The 21,756-nt window shown below is 44.4% G+C and overlaps 1 protein-coding gene and 1 non-coding gene across 3 annotated transcripts; both read left to right on the top strand.

Annotated features, from left to right (window-relative positions):
- Positions 1-29: 29 nt before the first annotated feature.
- Positions 30-21,329, top strand: PPIL3 (peptidylprolyl isomerase like 3). 2 transcript variants are annotated; one of them, XM_062189784.1, is made up of 7 exons: positions 30-314; positions 1,570-1,642; positions 5,046-5,120; positions 6,720-6,813; positions 8,241-8,308; positions 12,498-12,616; positions 20,203-21,328. In XM_062189784.1, exons 2-7 carry the CDS (start codon positions 1,640-1,642, stop codon positions 20,327-20,329), a joined length of 486 nt encoding a protein of 161 aa, XP_062045768.1. In that variant the 5' UTR covers positions 30-314; positions 1,570-1,639; the 3' UTR covers positions 20,330-21,328. The 2 variants fall into 2 exon arrangements, with proteins under 2 accessions (XP_062045768.1, XP_062045774.1); XM_062189790.1 differs by lacking the exon at positions 5,046-5,120 and having other exon boundaries at positions 20,203-21,329.
- Positions 17,076-17,206, top strand: LOC133768719 (small Cajal body-specific RNA 20). Its single transcript, XR_009867060.1, has one exon. It is a non-coding gene; the product is annotated as a small Cajal body-specific RNA 20 (non-coding RNA).
- Positions 21,330-21,756: the final 427 nt, after the last annotated feature.

The raw sequence follows: 21,756 nt of genomic DNA, 5'->3' as shown, positions 1-21,756 counted from the left end.
AAAACACTGCCCGAGTCTGGCGGGTAGTTCCGGGTTGTGCTCCGGACTGCAGTGCAGTTAACAGAGCTGCGCCTCGCCGTCAAATTTCAAATTAGCGGATAAATCACATTGCTTCCCTAGTGCTAGTCATTTTGGTTTGATATAAGAAGGAGAAGGGAGGAAAGAGGAGGTAAGAAGGTAAGAAGGTGCTCTCTAATGGGTCCCGCGCCCGACTTCCGGTGGCCCCCAAACTCGTAATCCAGAACCGAAAGACTTGTCCAGGCTTCTGCAATTGCATCTTCGCTGTTTAACAACGGCTGTGCTGACCGAAGTGGGTAAGTGTGGGGCAACCTCATTCATTCTTTCATTACTTTCTCAAGGGCTTGCTGAGCCCTGTATTGGCACTGTTGGTTCTTGGGACACTTGGAGTGAACGTGCTGTGCGGCTAAGGTGTTGTTGGAACGGCAGAGTAAGTAAGGAAAGGGTTTAGTATGTTTAGTATGTTAGTGATAAGTAATTTGGGAAGAGAAAACAGTGCAAGTCCTGGGTTTCGAGCACTGTATTTTTAAATATTTATTTATTTTTATTTATTTGAAAGACAGTTACAGAGAGAGAGAGAATCTTCCATTCGGTGGTTCACTCCCCCAAATGGCCGCAATAGCCGGGCGGGGCTGATCCGAAGCCGGGAACCAGGAGCCTCCTCCCATTCTCCTACGTGGGTGCAGAGGCCCAAACGCTTGGGCCATCCTCTGCTGCTTCCCCACGCCACAAGTAGGGAGCTGGATTGGAAGTGGAGCAGCCGGGACTCGAACCCGCGCCCACATGGGATGGCAGGCCGCAGGCAGAGCCCTAACCTGCTAGCCACAGCGCCGACTCCTGCAGCAGTTTTAAGTAGGGCTGTGAGATAAGTAAGACTTGACATTTGAGGAGAGACCTAGAGGTACTGAAATTAGCTGTAAGAAAGTGTTAGCGGCCGGCGCCGCGGCTCACTAGGCTAATCCTCCGCCTTGCGGCGCCGGCACACCGGGTTCTAGTCCCAGTCGGGGTGCCGGATTCTTTCCCGGTTGCCCCTCTTCCAGGCCAGCTCTCTGCTGTGGCCAGGGAGTGCAGTGGAGGATGGCCCAAGTCCTTGGGCCCTGCACCCCATGGGAGACCAGGAGAAGCACCTGGCTCCTGCCATCGGATAAGTGCGGTGCGCTGGCCATAGCGCGCCTACCGCGGCGGCCATTGGAGGGTGAACCAACGGCAAAGGAAGACCTTTCTCTCTGTCTCTCTCTCACTGTCCACTCTGCCTGTCAAAAAATTAAAAAAAAAGAAAAGAAAGAAAGTGTTAGTGTTGCAGGCCAGTGCCTAGATTCTAAGGTGGGAATGTACCTGGCTTATTGGACTTGCAAAGAGGCTCTTAGAGAAGAGTAAGTAGAAGTAGCAGATTGGTGGGCTTCATTCCGTAGGGTCTCATCACTTCTGTAACTGGATTTTTGTTACATGGGGATACCATCCCAGGCTTTTTCTTATTTACAATAAAGATGAGCCTCTGTGAATGAAGACAGCAGGAAAATGAACTTAATTCTTTCTTCTTTTTGGGAATAGACTTATTCTTGAGCTTCTCTTAAGACTCGGAGAAGTTAAAAAGAACTCCCTGGAACTATCAAGAAGGAAAATGGTAAGTTTTATAGAATTTTTATAAATATCTTTCATAAGTAATTTTTAGAACTGTTAGTGACAAGGTGAAGAAATTATATGTTATAGAAGCATGCAACGTAGAATGAAAGTTTTTAAAAATGAGAATTTAAAGGGGTGGGTATTATAGCACAGCCTGTTAAGTTACTTATTGGGACACCTGCATCCGACATTGGAGTTCCAGTTCTTGTCCTAGCTGCTCCATTTTAGACCAGCTTCCTGCTAATACATTCTGGGAGGCAACAGATGATGGCTTGAGTGCTCAGGCCCTTACTACCTGCATGGGAGACCCAGATGGAGTTCTAGGCTTTGGTCTAGCCCAGCTCTGGCTTGTTGTAGGCATCTGGAGAGTAAACCAGGGAGTAGAAGACACTTTTGTTTCCCTTCCCTGCCCCATCTCTCTCTCTCTCTCTCTCTCTCTCTCTCTCCCTCTCTCCCCCTTTCTCCCTCTCCCTCTCCCTCTTCCTCTTCCTCCCTCTCTCTCTGCCTTTCAAGTAAATGAAAATACATATTTTTTTTTTTTTTGACAGGCAGAGTGGACAGTGAGAGAGAGACAGAGAGAAAGGTCTTCCTTTTGCCGTTGGTTCACCCCCCAATGGCCGCCGCGGTAGCGCGCTGCGGCCGGCGCACCGCGCTGTTCCGATGGCAGGAGCCAGGTGCTTCTCCTGGTCTCCCATGGGGTGCAGAGCCCAAGCACTTGGGCCATCCTCCACTGCACTCCCTGGCCACAGCAGAGAGCTGGCCTGGAAGAGGGGCAACCGGGACAGGATCGGTGCCCTGACCGGGACTAGAACCCTGTGTGCCAGCGCCGCAAGGCGGAGGATTAGCCTGTTGAGCCACGGCGCCGGCCGAAAATACATATTTTAAAAGTTAAAATTGGGGGCCGGTGTGTGGTGTAGAGGTAAAGCTGACATCCCATCTGGTTCGTGTCCCAGCTGCTCCACCTCCAATCCAGCTCCCTGCTAATGGCCTGGAAAAAGTGAAAGATGGCCTGAGTGTTTGGGCCCTTACACCCATGTGGAGACCTGGAAGAAGCTCCTGGCTTCTGGCTTTGCCCTGGCCCAGCCCTGGCCATTGTGGCCATCTGGGAAGTGAACCAATGGATGGGAGATATCTCTTTCTCTCTCTGCAACTCTTTCAAATAAATACATAAATATTTAAAAACATAAAATTTAAAAAGTAAAAACTAAAACTTAGGTCAGGTTGCTTGGCACAGTATTGCCTGGGACACTGGCATCCCATATCCAAGGGTCTGGGATCTAGTACCAGCTCCACTTCTCATCCAGATTCTTATTCATGGTTGCATGGGACGCAGCAGGTAATGGCTAAGTTGATTCCCTGCCATCCATATGGGAGACTTAGACTGGGTTCTGGGCTTCTCGCTTCACCTTAGCCCATTCCCATCTTTGTAGGCCTTTGGAGAATGCACCAGAAGCTGCAGAAGATGGAAGGTCTCTGTCTTCATGCCTTTCAAATATATAAAAATAAATTAATTAAAAAATTTTTTTTTTAATTTTTTGACAGGCAGAGTGGACAGTGACAGAGAGAGACAGAGAGAAAGGTCTTCCTTTGCCGTTGGTTCACCCTCCAATGGCCGCCGCGGCTGGTGTGCTGCGGCCGGTGCACCACGCTGATCCGATGGCAGGAGCCAGGTGCTTCTCCTGGTCTCCCATGGGGTGCAGAGCCCAAGCACTTGGGCCATCCTCCACTGCACTCCCTGGCCACAGCAGAGAGCTGGCCTGGAAGAGGGGCAACCGGGACAGAATCCGGTGCCCCGACCGGGACTAGAACCCGGTGTGCCGGCGCCGCAAGGTGGAGGATTAGCTTAGTGAGCCGCGGCGCCGGCCAATTAAAAAATTTTAAAAGCAGCTAAGCAGAATTACTTTAAACCAAATTTTAGGGGATGACTTGGCACAGCAGGTTAAGCCACTGCCTGCAACACCAGCATCCACATGGGTGCCAATTTGAGTCCTGGCTGCTCCAATTCCAGTTCAACTCCCTGCTAATGCACTTGGGAAAGCAGAGGTAGATGGCCCAAGTGTTTGGGCCTCTCACCCACATGGCAGACCCAGATGAAGTTCCTGGCTCTTAGCTTCAGTCTGGCCATTTGGGGAGTGAACCAGTGGATGGAAGACTTTTCTCTCTGTCTGCTCTTCCTTTCCCTCTCTGTAACTCTATGTTTCAAATAAATAAATAAAAACATTGACACATTTTATGTTTGTTGTCTTTAGTGAAAGCAGGAATTTTTAAAAAGTTTCTTTGAAAGACACAGTTACAGAGAGAGAAAATGAGAGAGAGATATTCCATCCACTGATTCGCTTCTCAAATGGCTGCAACAGCTGGACCAGGCTGTAGCCAGAAGCTAAGAACTTCATCTGGGTCTCCCAGTTGGGTACAGGACCCAAAATCCTTGGGCCATCTTCCACTGCTTTCCCAGGCGCATTAGCAGGGAACTGAATCAGAAGTGGAACAGCCAGGACTCAAACTGGTGCCCATATGGGATACCAGCATGATAGGTTGTGGATTAACCCACTACACACAACACCAGTCCCAGGGAATTGTTTTTTAGCTCCATTTCTCAGAATTAAATTCTGCAAAGGAGATGGTAAAAACTATGTTTGAAAAGTCATTTTTTATTATTTTCAATTGATATTAATTGATGTTGAATTGCTGTATAAATCAATAGTAAAACATAACAATTATTTTCATTTTTATTGACAAAAATTCAAATTTATAGCAATTATCTCCTCACAATTTATCATTTGGATAAATGCTTTTAAAATCAATTTGTGGACCGGCATTGTGGCATAGCAGATAAAGTTGCCACCTGTGACACTAGCATCCCATATAGGCAGCGGTTCAAGTCTTGGTTGCTCCACTACCCAATTCAGCTCCCTGCTAATGACCTGGGAAAAGCAGTGGAAGATGGCCCAAACACTGGACCCCTGCCACCCATGTGGGAGACCCAAAAGAAGCTCCTGGCTTAAACCTTCTGCCTGGTCCTGCACTGGCTATTGTGGCCATCTGGGGAATAAACCAGTGGATAGAAGATATCTCTCTTCTCTCTCTCTCTCCCTAACTCTGTCTCTTTCTCTCTCTCCCCCTCTCCCTCTCCTCCTCTCCCTCTCCCCCCTCTCCCTTTCTCTCTCTCCTCGTCTTTCTCTCTCTCTCTCTGTAACTCTTTCAAATAAATAAATAAATCTTTTTAAAAAATTGGAGGATGAAGTACAACTTATCTTTTAGCTCTGTTATTAGATGGATCATATCTAAAGCAGTATTTCTTTATATTTTTATTGTCATCTTGAATATCCATCCTGGGCAGTCATATAGTAGAACATCAAATCATTTGAAGAGCTTATTTGTCTCACATCCTTTCTCCTTCCTAGTCTGTGACATTACATACAGATGTAGGTGATATTAAAATAGAAGTGTTCTGTGAGAGGACTCCCAAAACGTGTGAGGTGAGTAACATCATTTGCATATTAAAATCAATGAATGCTGCAGGGTGACCATTTTTAGGTTTAACCACCTCAAAAGCTTTCTGTAAAACTATTGTCAGAAAAACTAGTCATTATAACGTCCAGTCTAATTTCCACTTATCTTTCCTCATTTCAAAAGTAGGTCATCGCTGGCGCCGCGGCTCAACAGGCTAATCCTCCGCCTAGCGGCGCCGGCACACCAGGTTCTAGTCCTGGATGGGGTGCCGGATTCTGTCCCTGTTGCCCCTCTTCCAGGCCAGCTCTCTGCTATGGCCTGGGAGTGCAGTGGAGGATGGCCCAAGTGCTTGGGCCCTGCACCCGCATGGGAGACCAGGAGAAACACCTGGCTCCTGGCTTCGGATCAGCATGGTGCGCCGGCCTCAGCATGCAGGCTGCAGTGGCCATTGGGGGGTGAACCAACGGAAAAAAAGGAAGACCTTTCTCTCTGACTCTCTCTCTCACTGTCCACTCTGCTTGTCAAAAAAAAAAAAAAAAAAAAAAGTCATCAAAGAGAAGAGTGTCAAGTATCATTTTCTGTTGGTTCGTTTTCCTTAGGAAACATAATAATTAGGATATTAGATAAGAGAGCGGTTCTGTACATTATTTCACCTGTATAAATGACAAGGGTAGAAAGAAGATTCCTCTAAATATAGTCTTTCATTAAGACTTATTTGTGAAAGGCTGTTGTGCCAGGTCTAGGTGCATGAGTGTACTTTAAAAGGTTTGTGGAAATAGAATTAAAAGATACATTTATTTTGCTGTAAAAGTTTTAAAATCCATGCATAGCTTTTTTTCAGTTTTTCATAATATGCGTTTTCCCTACATGTTTTGAAGACCCCCACATATGCATGAGTACAATGATGAATAAGAGACATTCTTGCCCTCATTGAGCTACTATTCTACTTGGGAAAATGGACAGGGTGGCAAAATGAAGTCTGAACGGTGATAATGCCTTAAAGAAAAGAAAGTGGTAAAACAGAGAATAATGGGAGAGGAACTGCAGGTTGAGCAGCCCTTATCTGAAATGCCTGGTACCAGATGTGCTTCAGATTTCAGAGATTTTCAAACTTCAGAATGTTCGCATAGACTTTTGGGAAACTTGTGAGCATTTCAGATTCTAAATTTTTGGATTAGGTGTGCTCATCCTGTATCTAAAAGTAGAAAACAAGGGCAAGCCTAGCTCAGAAAGTAATACTTGAAGTGAGTACAGAACATATCAAGACATCTCCATAGAAAGAGATATAAAAGGAATGTTCCTGGTATAGAAAGAGCAGGTGCAATGGTCCCCAGGGCGGAATGGATAACGGTGCAGTATTGATGGGATCAGTGGGGCAGGCAGGAGGCAGGTGTTGTAATCACAGAGCATATAGAGGTAAGGGTTTGTGAGGCCCTGCTGAAGACTTTGTGTTTTATTCCAAGAGCAGAAAAAAGCTGTTGACATGTTTTAGGCAGCGAAGTGACATGGTTTAAAGTAGTATCTGCAAGATACACTGCTCTAGTGTTCTCAATAAATGATTGGTTCTTTATCTTAAATGTGTTTCTGCTGCACCATTTCTTGGTCATCTTTTTTACTCTCTTCAGAATTTCTTGGCTCTTTGTGCCAGTAATTACTACAATGGCTGTATATTTCACAGAAACATCAAGGGTTTCATGGTTCAAACAGGAGATCCAACAGGTAAGTTTTTCCATGAATTAAGATCTAAGAAATTGGCTGTAGAAAAATAAAAGCAAATGAAGTTTTTATAACTGCACTATCTTACAACAGCAAGAAACTTAAAAAAGTTTTTTTAATGTATTTATATGAAAGACAGAGAGATGGAGAAAATCAGAGAGAGAGAAACAGAGACACAAATAGAAAGAGATTGATCTTCTATCCACTGGTTCACTCCCCAAATGTCCAAAATAGCCAGGCGTACAACAGGCCAAAGCCAGGAGCTGGTAACTCAACCTGGATCACACTCACAGTGACGGGGACCCAAGTACTTGAGCCATCACCTGCTGCCTCCCAGGGTGTACATTAGCAGGAAGCTAGAGGGGAAATAGAACGGGGACTTGAATCCAGGGACTCCAACATATGGTAAAGGTGTTCTAAGCATTGTCTTAACTGCTGTACTGAACCCCTGCCTCAGACCAAGAATTTTTGTTTGTTAACGATTTATTTATTTATATGAAAATCAGAGTTACACAAAAAGAGAAGGAGAGGCAGAGAGAGAGAGAGAGAGAGAGAGAGAGAGAGAGAGAGAGGTCTGAGAGATCTTCCATCTGCCGGTTCACTCCCCAGTGGACCACAACAGCCAGAGCTGTGCCGATCTGAAGCCTGGAGCCATGAGCTTCTTCCAGGTCTCCCACAGGGGTGCAGGGGCCCAAGAACTTGGGCCATCTTCTTCTTTTTTTCTTTTTTTTTTTTATTTGACAGGTAGAGTTATAGACAGTGAGAGAGAGAGAGAGACAGAGAGAAAGGTCTTCCTTCTGTTGGTTCACTCCCCAAATGGTTGCCATGGCTGGCGCTGTGCTGATCCAAAGCCAGGAGCCAGGTGCTTCTTCCTGGTCTCTCATGCAGGTGCAGGGGCCTAAGCACTTGGGCCATCTTCCACTGCCCTCCCGGGCCACAGCAGAGAGCTGGACTGGAAGAGGAGCAGCGGGGACTAGAACCCAGTGCCCGTATGGGATGCCAGCCCCGCAGGTGGAGGATTAACCAAGTGAGCCATGGCACTGGCCCTTGGGTCATTTTCTACTGCTCTCCCAGGCCATAGCAGAGAGCTGGATCAGAAGTGAAACAGTCGGGACTCGAACTGGCAACCACATAGGATGCGAACACTGCGGCCGGCGCTTTACCCGCTGCACCACAGTGCCAGCCCCGGACCAAGAATTTTTTAATCAGAAACTATTAGTACCTGTCTATAAAATATGAATGGTATTAAAAAGGATTGTTATTTTTTTGTAGGAAGTTTTTTCTTCTGGTCTGTAAAGTTGAAGTAGGAAAGCCTGAGAGGTTGTTATCAAATTTTATTTGTCTATAAAGAGTAATAAGGTAGACCTTATGTTTTAGGAATTGGATCCTATTCCAACTTTAACTAGATACTTCTTCTGATTGCTTTGTAGGTACTGGAAGAGGAGGTAACAGCATTTGGGGCAAGAAGTTTGAAGATGAATACAGTGAATATCTTAAGGTATATATCCCCAGTGTCAAAAACCTATTACACATGGTTACACTCAGATACTGTGATACATTTAGTAACAGAAGATAACAGCATTACTAAATGAATATACTTTTTTTCTAGTTTTTCCACACTTGATAGATCGTGATGTCAGAGAGAAAATATAGCCTATCCTGTATACTGGAATCTCATTCTAACATATGGATCTTCTTAAGATTTTTTTTTTTTTTTTTTTTTTTTTTTTTTTTTTTTTTTGTGACAGGCAGAGTGGACAGTGAGAGACAGAGAGAAAGGTCTTCCTTTTGCCGTTGGTTCACCCTCCAATGGCCGCCGCGGTTGGCGCGCTGCGACTGGTGCACCGCGCTGATCCGATGGCAGTAGCCAGGTGCTTATCCTGGTCTCCCATGCGGGTGCAGGGCCCAAGCACTTGGGCCATCCTCAACTGCACTCCCTGGCCACAGCAGAGAGCTGGCCTGGAATAGGGGCAACCGGGATAGAATCCGGTGCCCTGACCGGGACTAGAACCCGGTGTGCCGGCGCCGGCCGGATCTTCTCAAGATTTTTATTTATTTATCTATGTGAGAGAGAGAGAGAGAGCGAGCGAGAGTGAGCTCCTATCCACTGTTTTGTTCTCCAAATGCCTGCAGCATCCAGGGCTTGGTGAGACCAATGCTGGATGCCAGGAACTCAATCCAGGTCTCCTACCTGGGTGGCAGTGACCCAACTATTTGAGCCATTACCTGCTGCCTCCCAGAGTCTACATTAGCAGGAAGCTGGAGTCAGGAACCAGAGTTGGGTATCAAACCCAGGCATTCCAGTATCCTAATCAGCATCTTAATTACTAAGTCAAATGCTTACCCCTCAGCCTTTTCTTGATTTAGAAACTGAACAGGGCATTTGGCTTAGTGGTGAAGGTGCTGGTTAAGATGCCCACATTCTCTTTACATTAGTACAAATTTCAAAAGGGGGAGAAAAAGACACCCATATGCCATATCAGAAGGCCTGGGTTTGATGCTCAGCTGTAGCTCCTGACTCCAGCTTCCTTTTAACGTGGACCCTGGGAGGCAACCAGGGTGGCTCAAGTAATTAGACTTGGTTCACAGGAGTTTATGTTCCCATTTTTGGGCATCTGGGGAGTGAACCAGCAGGTGGGAGCTCTTTCTGTGTGTCTCAGTGTGTCTCAAATAAATCAGTGAAAGAAACAGAACAGTTTGTAAACATGAATTAATGACTGCTTCCATGTTCCAGTTGAAAACCAGTGATTGGCTATGACAGAGTCATCTGTGGAAATAAAAGAGTCTTGCCCACCTAAATATAGAGGCAAACTAATTAGGACCTTTACTATATTAAGGTTCCCCAGTTTTCCTTTGCAGGTACAGTTAAAAACCATGATCTACACCAGGGTTGAGAATATATACTGGGTCTTCCCGCCCTCTGAGCCAGCAGTTGCATTCCCAGATGCTTACCCAAGAGATACTTGTACACTAAGAAAAGTACAGGAAGGTTCCTGTTGTATTATTTGTAATAACAAAAATCTAGAAATAAGCCAAATGTTCATTGATTATAGAATGCGTAGATTTTAGCATATTCCATAGTGAATCACAGAGCAGTTAAAAAAATCAATGTGCTCTAACTGCTTAAACATGTATAAATCTTATTTTAAAAAATTTGTTTATTTGTCTTTAATTCGAAAGGCAGGAGAGAACAAGATACATTTCATCTGCTGGTTCACTCCACAAATGCCCACAGTAGCTGGGGCTAGGCCAGGCCAAAGCTAAGAGCCAGGAATTCAGTCTGGGTCTCCCGTGTGGGTGACCGGGAGCCAAGTACTTGAGCCCTCATCTGCTGCCTCGCAGGGTACGCATTAGCAAGAAGCTGGAACCAGAAGCAGAGCTGAGGATCAAGCTCAGGGATTTCAGTCTGGAATTTAGGTATCCCAAAGGACATGTTAGCCACCGTACCAAATGCCTGGACCCTGTATAAACCTGAGAAATGTAACAATGTTAAATGTGAAAAGCACATCCCAGAAAACCAAGATTGTATTATACAATGTTTTAGGGTCCAGAAACTAGCAAAAGCAAACAATATATTGTTTGCTCGTGGAAACATGGGGTTACCTCTTGCAGAGACTGAAGACATGGGGAGGAGCACAGAGGCATATGTGGCGATTCGGAGATTTTAGCTCTTAAGACTGGAAAATACATCAATAGATGCTTATTTTATTAACTTATAAATGGTATGTGTATTAGAAATATATCTAAGGGTGGGCATTTGGCTTAGCAGCTAAAATTCTGCCTGGGATGCAGAATGGGTCTTCCATTCATGGACAGTCAGGGATCCATTCCATTCATGTACATCAGGGATCTTATGTCAGAATCCCTGGGTTCAAATTCTAACTCCTTTTTCAAACCCAGCTTCCTATGAGTGTGCTCCCTGGGAAACAGCGGGTGATGGCTTAAGTCTTTAGGTCCCTTCCACCCACGTGGAAGACTTGGATTGAGTTCCTGGCTCCTAGCTTTAGCCTGGCCTAGCTCTGGCTACTGCAGGCATCTGGGGAATGAACCAGCAGATGGCAAATCTCTCTGTCTTTCTGTTTCTGTGTCCTCCTACCTTCCAAATATATCCCTAAAACTTTTTTTTGAAAGAAATATAGGGGCGGCATTGTGGTACAATGGGTAAAACCGCTGCCTGCAATACGGGCATTCCATATGGGTGCTGGTTCCTGTCCTGGCTGCTTCATTTTTGATCTAGCTCCATGCTAATGCACCCGGGAAGGCAGTGGGGAATGACCCAACTGGTTGGGCCCCTGCACCCATGTAGGAGACCCAGAAGATGCTTTGGTCTGGCCCAGCCCTGGCCATTGCAGTCATTTGGGGAGTGAACCAGCAGATGGAAGATCACTCCCTGTCTATTTGTCTCTCCATCTCCCTGACTCTGCCTCTCAAATAAATAAATCTTTAAAAAAAAAAAGCTAAGGGGCCAGCATTGTGGCATAATGGAGTAAGCCACCACATGAAATGCTGGCATTCTATTTCAGAATGCTGTTCTGCTTCTGATCCAGTTCCCCGCTAATGTGCCTGGGAAGGCAGAGGAAGAAGGCTCAAGTGCTTGGGATCTCTCATTCATGTGGGAGACCTGAATGGATCTCCAGGCTCCTGGGTTTGGTCTGGCCCCACCTGGGTCATTGATGACCATTTGGGGAATGAACCAACTAATGAAGATCTCTCTGTCCCTCCCTCTCTGTCACTCTGCCTTTCAAATAAATAAGTCTTTTAAAAAGTTATATCTGATATTACATTTGATAGGTAATCACCTTTTAGGGAGAAAATAAAGTATTAATATTTTGATGTAGTTGTATCTCTAGGACTTATTTAATCAGTGTTACCAGATGAATAGCTAAAGACAGGGTAATCAGTGGAGTTACTTACAGTATATTTTATAATTGGGCACCTCCTTATAGCATAATTCTTAGTCATATCTTCAGTCTTACCAGTAATGTCCTTTTCATTCTTGAACACAAATAGTAACATGATATTATAGATTGATTAGCTCATCCAGGCCTGGGATTGTGAGTTGACTGTCCATGAATGGAAGACCCACAGGTTCATTCTCTTGGTCATCAATTAAAAAAAAAAAAAAAAAAAAAGTTAACGCCATTAGGCAAGAGATAGGCTATTCATTTTGCCAGACTCCATCTCTCCCCAATGTTTACATTCTTTCCAATGGTCAGCTTACTGTCTGCTTGACCCTTGTGAGCATGTGAATTATGTGTAGACCCTGAACTAGTCTAACCTCCCTTCAATTTCAGATAAAACCAGTGAGTTCAGCACATGTGGAGAGATTATAGGGATTCTGGTTTTGTTGGCTGCCTTATTGTTTCATGCCAGCTCATTATTCCTTAATGTAAATGGAGAATTATTTCTTTTATGCATTGGCATTACTAAAAGTGCTTATGGCTATACTTTTCCAAAGTACAAGAAAATTAATTTGGGAATGTGCTTCGATTTGTAAACAAGTTTTTACAGGTTTTCAAGGATACGGATTATATAGAAACTGAACATCTGGATTAACCCTAGTAAGGAGAAACTGGTTAAGTGTCTCCTTGTTCTCTTAAATATTGGAAAGATAAAAATTACATTTCTTGTCTCAATAGTTGGAATATTTATATAAAAATATGGGTCAACACTTTGTTCTTTTTCAGCACAACGTTAGAGGTGTTGTGTCTATGGCCAATAATGGTCCAAATACCAATGGATCTCAGTTCTTCATCACCTATGGCAAGCAGCCACATTTGGACATGAAGTACACAGTATTTGGGAAGTGAGTATTCGAGGTGTTTTTTAAAATTTTTTATTAATTTTTATTTATTTGAAAGATAGAGACAAGACAGAAAAAGATCATTCATCCACTGGTTTATTCCACAAATATCCACAATAGCTGGAGCTAGACCAAGCTGAAGCCAGGAGCTAGAATACATCCCAGTCTCCTTCATGAGTGGTGGAGACCCAATTACCTGAGCCATCACCTGCCTCCTCCCAGGGTGTACATCAACAGAAAGCTGTAATTAGAAACAGAGCCGGGACACAAACCTAGGCGCGGACGTGGGATGTGGGTGTTCCTGAAGCATCTGAGTCATCGGGCCAAAAACCTGCCCTGGTTATGGTTTTTCTTAGAATTTCAGTGCAAGGGGTACAAGGCATGGTTAGGATAGCAGCATAGCAAATAGTGGAAAGAATGATATGAGAGCTAACTATAGCTGAAGTCTAAGTCTACCCCTTGTTGGCCTGTGACCTTGGGAAAGTTACAACCTCTCTGAGCCCCGTTTTTATTTTGTGAAAGAGGAACCAATAATTTTTTTTCCAGGATTGTTCTGTTGACAGTAATGTGTCTATTTTCATTAAGAATAGTGGCTCACAGCAACTAACATACCTTTTCAAACAAGGTGGCCTGGCTTAGTGTTTCCATTATGTCACCAATGTTCTAGGGACTTGTGTCTTTCTTTCCACCCATCATTAGCTATCCTCTTGGGCTTACTTCATAGGCATAATATGGACAGCAGTGCTACAGCCAAAACATCTGTGTGCCAGCCACACAGGAAGAGGAAGCACAGAAGTTGCCTACCAGCTGAGTCAACTCCTTTTTAAAGAACTTTCCTGGACGACCCAGAATTTAGATATGTGGCCATGCCTTTCCTACAAAAAAGAATAGGAATTTTTTTTCCCAGCCTGGCACACTGCCATCTTTGATAAAATCAAAGTTTCCCTGAGAAAGAGGGTGTGTTCTAGGGAGGTGCTGCCACATTATCTAATATAAGCCTTATACCTGGAAGTTGTTTTTAGAAATCAATGGGAAGTAAATCTGTTCATTCAACAAATAATTTATCATGCTCAATAAACCACGGAAGGTGTGGGTGCTTGGCACCACGTGGTACTCCTATATCCCATATTGGATTTCCTGGGTTCAAATCTCAGCTCTGCTTCTTTTTTTTTTTTTTTTTTTCCTATAGAAAGCTTTCATTTAATAAATATAAATTTCTTAAGTACAACTTTTGTATTATAGCAGTTCTTCCCCCATAACCGCCCTCCCACCCCCAAACCATCCCACCTCCTACTCTCCCATCACATTCTTCATTAAGATTCATTTTTAATTATCTTTATATACAGAAGATCAACTGTATACTAAGTAAAGATTTTAACAGTTTGCACCCACACAGACACACAAAGTATAAAGTACTGTTTGATTACTAGTTTTATCATTAATTCTCATAGTACAACACATTAAGGACAGAGGTCCTACATGGGGAGCAGGTGCCCAGGGACTCCTGTTGTTGATTTAATAATTCACACTCTTATTTATGATGTCAGTGATCACCTGAGGCTCTTGTCATGAGTTGCCAAGGCTATGGAAACCTCTCGAGTCCACAAACTCCATCAATATTTAGACAGGGTCATAATCAAAGGGGAAGTTCTCTCCTCCCTTCAGAGAAAGGTACCTTCTTTCCACTGGGGTCTCACTCACAGAGATCTTTCATGTAGGCCATTTTTTGCCACAGTGTCTTGGCTTTCCATGCCTGAAATGCTCTCATGGGCCTTTTAGCCAGATCTGAATGCCTTAAGGGCTGATTCTGAGCCAGAGTGCTGTTTAGGGCATTTGTCATTCTATGAGTCTGCTGTGTGTCCTGCCTCCCATGTTGGATCATTCTCTCCTTTTTAGTTCTATCAATTATTATTAGCAGACACTTGGTCTTATTTATGTGATCCCTTTGACACTTAATCCTATCTTTATGAGCAGCTATGAACTTAAACTGATCACTTTAACTAGTAAGATGGCATTGGTACCTGCCAACTTCATGGGATTTGGAGTCCCATGGAGTGTTTTTAGCTTTACCCTTAGGGGTAAGTCTGAGGGAACATTGCTGAACTGTACATCTCCTCCCTCTCTTATTCCCACTCTTATTTTTATCAGGGATCAATTTATAATTGGATCTAAATGCTTGAGAATAATTCTGTGTTAAGAGTTTAACCAATGGTATTAAGTAGAAAATGAAAATACTAAAAAGAATAAAATAGTAAGCTGTTCCTTGACAGTCAGGACAAGGGCTGATCAAGTCATTGCTTCTCATAGTGTCCTTTTCACTTAAACGGGTTTCCTTTTTGGTGCTCAGTTAGTTGACACCAATCAGGGAGAACATATGATATTAGTCCCTCTGGGACTGGCTTATTTCACTCAGCATGATGTTTTCCAGATTCCTCCATTTTGTTGCAAATGACCAATTTCATTTTTTTTTTTTTTACCACTGTGTATTCCACAGAATACATATCCCATAATTTCTTTATCCAGTCTTCTGTTGATGGACATTTAGGTGGATTCCAGGTCTTAGCTATTGTGAATTGATTAGCTCTGCTTCTGATCCAGCTTTCTGCTCATGTGTACCCTGGTGGCAGCAGGTGATGGCTTAGATACACGGGTCCCTGCCACCAGAGGGGAGACCCAGATTGGATTCCTGGCTCCTAGCTTCAGTCTCGTTCAGCCCTGGATGTTTTGTATTTGGCAACTGAACAAGCAGATGGAAGATTGTGCACTCGCTGTCTCTCCTTGTCTCTCTCTCATTCTCTGTTGCTGTTTCTTTCAAGTAGATGAAAATAAACATCTTTTAAATGAAGGAAAGTATATTTTGTTTACAACTTTTTTATTCCATATACATGTCTCTACATTTGTTAAAAGTGAACATCCAATTTATTTAACATTGAAAGTTCATTAAGGGGCCGGCGTTGTGGCATAGCAGGTTAAAGCCCTGGCCTGAAGCACCGACATCCCATATGGGCACCGGTTCAAGACCCGGCTGCTCTACTTCCTATCCAGCTCTCTGCTATGGCCTGGGAAAGCAGTAGAAGATGGCCCAAGTCCTTGGACCCCTGTACCCACATGGGAGACCCGGAGGAAGTTCCTGGCTCCTGACTTTGGATCGGCGCAGTTCCGGCCATTGTAGCCATCTGGGGAATGAACCAGTGGATGGTAGACCTCTCTCTGTCTCTACCTCTACCTCTCTATAACTCTTTCTTTTCTTTTCTTTTCTTTTTAATTTGACAGGCAGAGTTAGACAGAGAGACAGAGAGAAAGGTCTTCCTTCTGTCGGTTCACCCCCCAGATGGCCGCTATGGCCAGCGCGCTGTGCCGATCCGAAGCCAGGAGCCAGTTGCTTCCTCCTGGTCTCACATGGGGTGCAGGGCCCAAGCACCTGGGCCATCCTCCACTGCCTTCCCGGGCCACAGCAGAGAGCTGGCCTGGAAGAGGAGCAACGGGGACTAGAATCCGGCACCCATATGGAATATGGGTGCCGCAGGTGGAGGATCAACCAAGTGAGCCACGGCACCGGCCCCTGTAATTCTGTCTTTCAAATAAATAAAAATAAATCTTTAAAAAAAAAAAAAAGAAAGAAAGTTCATTCAGACATCTGCATGGGCCAGCATTATGACATAACAGGTAAAGCTGCTCCCTGCAGTTCCAGCATCCCATAGAGGGAACCAGTTCATGTCTCAGCTGGTCCACTTCCTATCCAGCTCCTTGCTAATGGCCTAGGAAAAGCAGAGGGAGATGGCCCAAGTGCTTGGGCCTTGGACCCCTGCTACCCACAGGGGAGACCCTGAAGAAGCTCCTACCTTCTGGTTTCTACCTGGCCCAGCCCTAGCTGTTGTGGCCATATGGGGAGTTAACCAGCCGATGAAAGATCTGTCTATCCCTCTCTCTATATAACTCTTTCAAATGAATAAATAAATCTTTTTTTTTTAAGAGATATCTGCAAAATGGCAATTTCACTGGCGACTTAAAATCCAACCTATGATTACTTTCTAGGATTAGTTCACACTTAACACTAAATAAATATTTTATTGAATGAATACAAGACCAAACAAAATGCAAATGCATTCAAATGCTTTTTTTTTTTTTTTTTAAAGATTTAATTATTTGAAAGGCAGAGTTAGAGAAAGAGAAAGAGGTCTTCCATCTTTCGGTTCCCTCCCCACATGGCCACAGTGGCTAGAACTGGGCTGATCCAAAGCCAGGAACCAGGAGCTTTTTCCAGGTCTCCCATGTGGGTAGCAGGGGCCCAAGGACTTGGGCCATCCTCTGCTACTTTCCTAGGTCCCTTAGCAAGAAGGTGGATCAGAAGTAGAGCAGCCAGAAAAGGAACCAGCGTCCATATGGGATGCCAGCTTTGCAGGCGGCAGCTTTATCCTCTATGCCACAACATCAGCTCCTCAAAAAAAAAAATCAACTTTTGGGCCTGTCTCCCGTGGGGCTGTGGGGGTCCCTCTTCTCCCCAGCCAGGGCTGGAGGCCGAGATTAGCCCTCTTGAGGCCATCGTCGGGACTGCAAGAGCTGAGCAGCCTCGTTTTCCTACCTCATACATCTGTAGGGAAAAAAACAAAACAAGACAAAAAATCAATTTTAAAGACCTTTCTGCCGGCGCCGTGGCTTAACAGGCTAATCCTCCACCTTGCGGCGCCGGCACACCAGGTTCTTGTCCCGGTTGGGGCGCCGGATTCTATCCCGGTTGCCCCTCTTCCAGGCCAGCTCTCTGCTATGGCCCGGGAGTGCAGTGGAGGATGGCCCAAGTCCTTGGGCCCTGCACCCCATGGGAGACCAGGAGAAGCACCTGGCTCCTGGCTTCGGATCAGCGCGAGGCACTGGCCACAGCGGCCATTGGAGGATGAACCAACAGCAAAAAGGAAGACCTTTCTCTCTGTCTCTCTCTCACTGTCCACTCTGCCTGTCAAAAAAACAAAAAACAAAAAACAAAAAACAAAAAAAGAAACGTTTGGGTCATTGTGGTTATTGCTGCTGATACCCCTTCCAAGCATTTTTTAAAAAGATTTATTTATTATTTGAAAGGTTGAGTTACAGAGAGGCAGAGGCAGAGAGAGAGAGAGAGAGAGAGAGGTCTTCCATCTGCTGGTTCACTCTCCAAATGGCCACAATGGCCAGAGCTGGGCCAATCCAAAGCCAGGAGCCAGGAGTTTCTTCCACGTCTCCCACATGGGTGCAGAGACCCAAGGACTTGGGCCATCTTCTCCTGCTTTCCCAGGCCATAGCAGAGAGCTGGATTGGAAGTGGAGCAGCCAGGACTCGAACTGGCATCGGTGCTGCAGGAGGGGGCTTCACCAATTATGCCACAGCACTGGCCCCCCTAGCATTCTTTTCTATATTCTTTTTTAACACATCCTTTTAGTGGAAATGCAAAGTAAATTATAATAGTTATCTTTGTTTTTTTTTCAAGTACATATTGTAAATCTTGAAAATTAATCTGAGTTGTACCAAGAAATATAATGTAAAAAAAAAAAAAAAAAACACCTTTTTTTTAAGACTCAAATGTCCAAAACATGTATTTTAAGTGTAGCTCTCAATATTTTTTCTCTTGGTGGAAACATGTAGTGAACTTGCTGAAGGTTGAATTAACTATCTGTCTTCTTGATGATAACAACTACTTATTGTTGTCCAGAGCAAAACCTACAAGCAACATACAAGTATTTCAATAATGAAATGCAAAGTCATCATCCACTTCAGGGGCTTCAGTGTAGGGCAGTACTGATGATAATATTTATATTATCCTTATATGCTTTCTCTGTGTGTTTTGTATAAAAAAAAATCCCTATGATTATTGTGATGTGATCTCAGAAATGTATATTTGGTCTTTATTTTTAGTTCCTAGAACTGAGCTTCTAAAACCTTTGGAATTTCCTGGTGATAGGATTAGACAAGTACTTTGCTGGTCATAATAAAGCCCTCTCAGCCACACCTGAGTTGATGCTAATGGGACGACTCATGGTGGGCTCTTGGAAAGCAGAAGGGTTGCCAGAGGAATAAACCATGTGATTGGAGGGTTGGAACTCCTAATCCTCTCACTCCCACCACTCCATCTCTGTGGACATTTGAGTTCAATCACCAATGACCAGTGACTTAAAATAGATTGCTTTGTGATAGACCATCCATACAAACCCTGCACAGGGTTAAGAGCTCCAGACTGGTGGATTTAGGAGGGTGGCCTAGAGGGAGACAGCATGGAAGCTCTGAGTACCTGCTCTACACCTTGCCCTATGAATCTCTGGCTATTCCTGGGTTATATCCTCTCTAATGAACCATAATAGTAACTAAAGTAGTCTCCTGAATTCTGCAAACCAGTGTAGCAAACAATGGGATGCGAGAAAGGGATCATGGGAACCCCTGATTTGTGGCCAGGTGAGGTCACTACCTGGGACTTAGAACTGGCACCTGTGGTAGAGGGGCAGACTTGTGGGCCTTGCCTGTGAGGCCTGCATCAACTCCAAGTAGGTAGTGTCAGAATATTTCATTTTAGAGCACTCATAAGTGAAGAATTGAGAGAACCAACACATTTGGTGTCAGAATTGTTGTGAAAGTATATGGGCGGGGGTGCTGTGGCTCAGCAGGTTAACACCCAGGCCTGAAGTGCCGGCATCCCTTATGGGCGCTGGTTCGAGTCCTGGCTGCTCCACTTCCAATCCAGCTCTCTGCTATGGCCTGGGAAGGCATTACAGGATGGCCCTGGTCCTTGGGCCCCTGCACCCACGTGGGAGACCTGGAAGAAGCTCCTGGCTCCTGGCTTCAGATTGGCACAGCTCCGGCCGTTGTGACCAATTGGGGAGTGAACTATCGGATGGAACCATCTCTCTCTGCCTCTCTTCTCTCTCTGTAACTCTGACTTTCAAATAAATAAATAAATCTTAAAAAAAAAAAAAGAGAGAGAGAGAGAAAGAAAGTATATTGGGGGCTGGCACTGTGATGTAATGGGTAAAGCCCCGGCCTGCAGGGCTGGCATCCCATATGGGCACCGGTTCAAGTCCCAGCTGCTCCACTTCTGATCCAGCTCTCTGCTGTGGCCTGGGAAAGCAGTGGAAGATGGCCCAAGTCCTTGGACGCCTGCGTTCTTGTGCCCTGCATGGGAGACACGGAAGAAGTCCTGGCTCCTGGTTTTGGATTGGCACAGCTCCAGCTGTTGCAGCCATTTGGGGGTGAACGAGTGGATGGAAGGCCTCTCTCTCTCTCTCTCTTTGCCCCTCCTTCTCTGTGTAACTCTGCCTTTCAAATAAATAAGCAAATCTTTAAAAAAAAAAAAAGTATATTGGTCCCATTTGTAGCTATTCTGTGTGACTGTATGAAATGGAGAATTTGGGGTACTTTTGTAGGAATATTCCTGTCTATTGCTGTTGTTGACTAACAGCATAAAACGAATTTTTATTGAATTTTATGGCAAAAAAAATTAATATTTTGTATACTCAACTAAGAAATTCTAACATGGTCCTTTCCTCTTAAGGAAACTAATTGCCTTAGGTATTTAGATATTCTGTTTCAATCTTTGGGAACTTTCACTTACTATGTTATTTCTCTTTTAGGGTGATAGATGGTCTGGAGACTCTAGATGAATTGGAGAAGTTACCAGTAAATGAGAAGACATATCGACCTCTGAATGATGTACACATTAAGGACATAACTATTCATGCCAACCCATTTGCTCAGTAGCTATGTTAAGCCTGGACAAATACATGACACCCTGTTTGTTGGAACACACCCACTGCGGTTTACCCAGCTTTAATTATGTCGGAGATTGCATCATCCTCCCTTCTGCTTGTTTACAACAAGGTCTTCTATGAGCTGGTGATGCCAAGGAGAGCCGAGTGCCTTTAACCCCCATTCCTACAGCATGTTGTTTACTACAACTTCTAGCCAATGTATTTCTTTCATATAAAAAGCCTGTTTGATGGTTGTTGCCTATAAATACTCATTTTTAAATGCTGACCCTCAGTTAAGTACAGGCATTTCTGTCTTAGAAGTAATATTTTCTATTATGGAGTTAAATTGACGGACAGGGTAAAGGGATGCTCTAGAAAGGCAGTTTTCTGGTCTTTGGACTTAGTAAAAGCTCTAAGAAGTCCTTAGTGTACTCTAAACAATATCTCACATGTGGTTTACTCATGGAACTTTTTTAAAGTGTATCTTTTGGGACTGGCATTGTGGAGCAGCGGGTTTTGATGCTGGTATCCTATATGGGCTGCACTACTTCCAATTCAGCTCCCTGCTATTTCGCCTAAGGGAGCAGCAGAGGATAGTCCTAGCACTGGGACCCTGCACCCACGTGGGAGACAAGGAGGGAAGCTCCTGGTTCCGGGCTTTGGCCTGCCCCAGCCCTGGCAGTCTTGGCCAGTGAATCAGCAGATGGAAGATCTGTGTGTCCCCCTCTCTCTGTAACTCTGCCTTTCAAATAAACACTCTTTAAAATTTTTTTTAGAAAAAAAAAAAAGCATATTTTGGAGCACTACAGATTCATTTGAATATGCAGTAAGCTTGGTAAAAGCAGTTGTGGAGCCCTGGTGTGTGCTCAATCACAGCCGTGTCTCCGCAGTGTGATTTTAGGCAGGATAACAGCTCTGTTTTCTCATCCATAAATACTTCCTCCGAAGCCTATGTGAGGATTAATTGAAATAGTATGTGTAAAACTTCTGGCATGCAGTTAAGTAAATAAAAGCTGCTCCTAACGAATCTGTGTCTACCACAGGGCTCTCATGTTATCAAGCCGGTTTTCAGTAGCAGTGTTCATTTCACCAAGAACCAGAGTCCCCCGCACTGCCCAGATCGTCTTGATTAGACTTGGAGCATTCCTAAAACACACCAAACACTGGCTTCTTGGGTTTCTTCTCCCAACGCTGACCTAATTAATGTTTCGATTCTAACTGCAGTTTGGGAGTTAGCTTGCAGCTCTCCTCTCCTAATTCTTAACACACTAAACAGATGCCAGTTGTACCAAGGCCTCACATTTTGTTTCATCTAAAAAGATGTTTGTGGGATTAGTAAGAAAATTTTTTTTAGCCACAGCTTTTTCTTTCTTGGCCACTTTTTTATACGTCATGCCTTTCGTCCATAAACGTCACTAACATTTTTTGTTGTCACTT

The sequence above is a fragment of the Lepus europaeus genome, chromosome 1 (genome assembly GCF_033115175.1).
Source record: "Lepus europaeus isolate LE1 chromosome 1, mLepTim1.pri, whole genome shotgun sequence".
Taxonomy (NCBI): Eukaryota; Metazoa; Chordata; class Mammalia; order Lagomorpha; family Leporidae; genus Lepus; species Lepus europaeus.
Note: the sequence above shows the minus strand (reverse complement) of the source record. Positions and strands in the feature narration are given on the sequence as shown.